Here is a 3897-nt window from a genome sequence, read left to right as displayed (position 1 = left end):
TGAGAGATCCTGTGTGGACCTCAGTCATGCTTCAGTTTGTACTGGAAACCTTCTGATTACTAAAACAAACAGGACAAACGAGTTATCCTAGGCTGAAAAAAGAGATACCCTAGGATAAAAGAGCTAATAACAATTGGACATTCAACAGTCAATTTAGTAATTTCAATCTCATTCTTCACTTGGTGCTGTCAGGTAGTAAGTGTTTTTAAACCAAGAGCAAACTTCCTACCCAGAGAGCCCAAAGCTGTTGATACATATGCTTTAATCAAAGCACTGCATTCAGCACACCAATGTCAGAAACAGGTAATTCCCCCAGGCCTGTCACTGTTTGGAGAACAATGAAATTGTTTTCATCTAAGAGAGTTCTAATTTAATAATCATGGTCGTGTCTGGTTGTCAGAGTGGTCTGCTAATGCCATGGAGTCTGCTTCCGGACAGGAATTGCCCACTGATATTATCAGTCATTGTAAACTGTCTTGGCTGGGAAGTCAATCATTAACTCTGGTCCCCATGTCATAAAAACATCATATTGTAAGAGCATGACTGGCTTAAGGCTCTCACTAATCAATCAGGCATACAGCAGGAATACAGCAACACATAAAAGGAGCCAGAGACTCAGGAAATCCTTCAGCTAAGGTGCACCAAGGTTTATCTCCATGGAGAAATCCACTGACAAGCCAAACAAGGAAAACAGATTGTCAGCTCCTGGAGCACTGCAGGCTGAGGCAGACAGTCCAGCGCCCGTGGCAGGAGGTACTGCAGAAATGAGCAGAGCAGGATCCGTAACACAAAACTCAAAACATGAAAAGAGAGTGGGATTCACTGAAGAGTGTACTGAAGAAATGGAGAGACCTTCAGGAACAGAGAGAGACAGTCCTGCTGCCTTTAAAGCAGCAGGTTTGGAACAAGACTCTCCAAACTCACAGCCGCTTGCTGTGCTAACGGACACAAACTCTCCTGAAATGAGCACGTTGGACCTGAACCTGCAGTGCTCGGACACAGCCACCCCAGACATGGACTGCATGATCTGCTTCAACAAGTACAGCATCTACAGAGTCCCAAAGCTCCTGGACTGCCAGCACACCTTCTGCGCCGTCTGCCTCAAGCTGATCCTCAGGAAAGAGGGGAGCACCTGGACAATCACCTGCCCTCTCTGCAGAAAAGCCACCTGCGCGTCAGGAGGGCTCATCCGCACACTCCGGAACAAAGAAGACATCCTGGAGCGCTTGGAGAGCCTGGACTCAAACCCTGAGGTGTACATCTGTGCCATGGGGCTGGATGGCAACAACAGCTGGACTCAGAGCAGCCAGGACGTGTTGAACGCAGAGGAAAGCAGCCCAGCACACAGCAGCCTGGCTGTGCAGAGACTCCTGCTGCTCCTGCTGCTCGGGGTGATCCTCGCCCTGCTCATCCTCCCCTTCATGTACTCGGGGACCGTGAAGTGGGTAATTTGTCTCCTGCTTACTTTGGGCTTGCTCATGTCTATGGTGCTTTGCTGCACTCCTAAATTCCACTGCAGGTGCAAGAAGGACTCCCCTGCCTCCTGTGACAAGGAGATCCACATTGTTACTGTGGCCTGAGACAATTAACCTGCCTGTCCCACAGATCAGGGACTGGGCCAGGGTGCACGCTGGGCACACCAGGGAGTTTTGGACCTAAAAACAATCTCTCAGAGAATAAATTCAACAGTTGGCTGAGCTGGCTCAATGCCAGTGCACACTGTTGTTAAATCTCATTACTGCAAACAAAATGAACTATTTATATGTTGATATTTATGTTTTCACACTTTTTTTTTTTTTTTTTGTAATTGTGTTGGTTTGCTTTTGCTATTTTGTTCATGTCTGTGTCCCCTCCTGATCAGCCCTGCAGGATGTTATCTGGGACACCTGGGAGGTGATGTCCTGCAAAACCCTGGGGTTGCTGCTCCCACTCTGAAAACAAGGACACCTTTCTTTGGGACAGAGTGGGAAATAAGGCTGCTAAATCAGGGAGTGGGTGTTTGGAAAAGAGTTTTTTCAACCCAGATTATCAGCTCAGTCCCTGGCAGGGATGGGGAAAGGGGATGTCATTTGATGTCATTTGAAGTTACATACAAAATTGGAGAGGAAGAGGCAAAATCAACATTCCTGATCTTGGTTTGTGGCTTGCAAAGGGCAAGGCTCAAAAACCTCATGACCCTCCAAATTCCCCACCTTATTTAGCACTGAAATAGTTCCTCTCACCTGAATTCCTTTATCTGGCAACCTGCAGGACCTCTCTTCTTTCCCCCTTTACATTGCCCTTGAAGATGCTCACGGAGGTAAACAGAAATCCAGTGACTGCTGCGCCACACCATGTGTGATATTTTTAAATGGAATGTCTCCATTAAATTTAAATAATATGAATTGCTCATTGACTTCTTGGTTTCAATTCCTCATTGACTATGTCAAAACAATTCCTAGTTTCCTTATTGACAGTATTAGAGAGTCTGCAGAGCTGAGCTGGTGAGTAAAGCAAAGCAGTAAAGTGTTGGAGTGTTCCTTCATTTAAAAAATAACTTAGTTGCTAAGAAAACACCCTGAAACCCAACTAAAATTAAACTGAGGGAAAAAATAGATTTCTCTAGTTAAACTGCATGTTTAAGAGTGTTAAGGATCTCAGGAGACCTTGGATCAGGTAAATATTTGTGTTTGATAAGAATGGAAACTGATGTCCTGCAGTTGCTCAGTATATAAATACACAGAGTGTCTCACAGCAGATAAAACAGATTAGACTAAGAGGGTAGGAGATCTTGTGCAGCTAAAGTCTTGGAAAACACAGCTTTGTTTTCTGCCAGGAACAGGAGCCTTCAGGGGATACAAATCCTTAGGATTTTCTCATCTCTTTGGACAGCAACAAGCTTACTGCAGAATATATATGACATTTGCTAATAACCAACCAGAAAAAAAGCAGGTAGTTTTAAACCCAAATACTGTATTATTCCAAATATAAAGACTGGATCAGATATTTAGCTGCACTGAAAATAATTTTAGAAACCCTGGGCAAGTCTTAAAGCTCACAGAGAATATTCTTGTCGAGTTCCTTTCACCAACACCAGTGGGTGACTGGTACTGTAAGGGTCTGTAACAAATTGATTTATATTGGCCTGAACACATCACCCCACAAGGGATCCTGCAAGCCCATGTATGTTTTCAGCACATGGGTGTGAAGAAATGAAAACAGAATGAACATGCCCAGTGAAATCTCTTATTATTCTTCACCCTGCCCTTCCAAAAGAATTGTTGTATTACACTACTTTCTACAGAGCCAAAAAAAAAAGGTCAACAGGAAAGGGCAGCATACAGAAATGTGACTTCCAGGATGAGACTGGCCCTCTGAAGGAATCCTTATGGATCCACAGAGTTCTAGTGCAGCACCTTCCAAGTTTTCCTTCAGCAGTTCCACAGAAATGTTTTTCAGCCTGAGAGCCATTAACACCAGGTGATTCAGAGTTCACCCGTGCTGGTGGCAGTCATGAGGCTCTGGAACCTGCTATCTTTTGAACACATTCCCATCGGACAAGAATATTAGGCTCAATAACCATGCAAGACTCTGAGCGGCAATTACATTTATGGAGAAAAGGCTAATGGGAATATGATCCTATTCCAAAATGTAAAGGATTTGCCTGCACTCAAGTTTAATTCATGCTGGTCATTTTGTTAAGAAAATTTCAGCTCTGAAGTCCCATGCCCTGCTTACCTTACCCAGCTAGCTCCTGATTTCGGACAGTGACTGGGTAATACAGTGTGCCCTGATAGAGAGGGAATTATAAAGATAAATGGGGCTGGGCAGCATCACCTCATCCCTCGCCATGCCCTCAGGCGATCCTGGGATCAGCTCGCTTGGTTGGAGCATGGTACTGACAACACCGAGACAGTG

General features: G+C 44.8%; 1 protein-coding gene across 1 annotated transcript; it reads left to right on the top strand.

The window, feature by feature from the left end:
• The first annotated feature begins 656 nt into the window (after positions 1 to 656).
• RNF186 (ring finger protein 186) lies at positions 657 to 1580 on the top strand. Its single transcript, XM_059487684.1, has one exon. The coding sequence runs from the start codon at positions 657 to 659 to the stop codon at positions 1578 to 1580; it is 924 nt and encodes a 307-aa protein (XP_059343667.1).
• The last annotated feature ends 2317 nt before the right edge of the window (positions 1581 to 3897 follow it).

The sequence above is a fragment of the Ammospiza nelsoni genome, chromosome 22 (genome assembly GCF_027579445.1).
Source record: "Ammospiza nelsoni isolate bAmmNel1 chromosome 22, bAmmNel1.pri, whole genome shotgun sequence".
Classification (NCBI taxonomy): domain Eukaryota; kingdom Metazoa; phylum Chordata; class Aves; order Passeriformes; family Passerellidae; genus Ammospiza; species Ammospiza nelsoni.
This window is presented reverse-complemented; position numbering and strand designations above follow the sequence as displayed.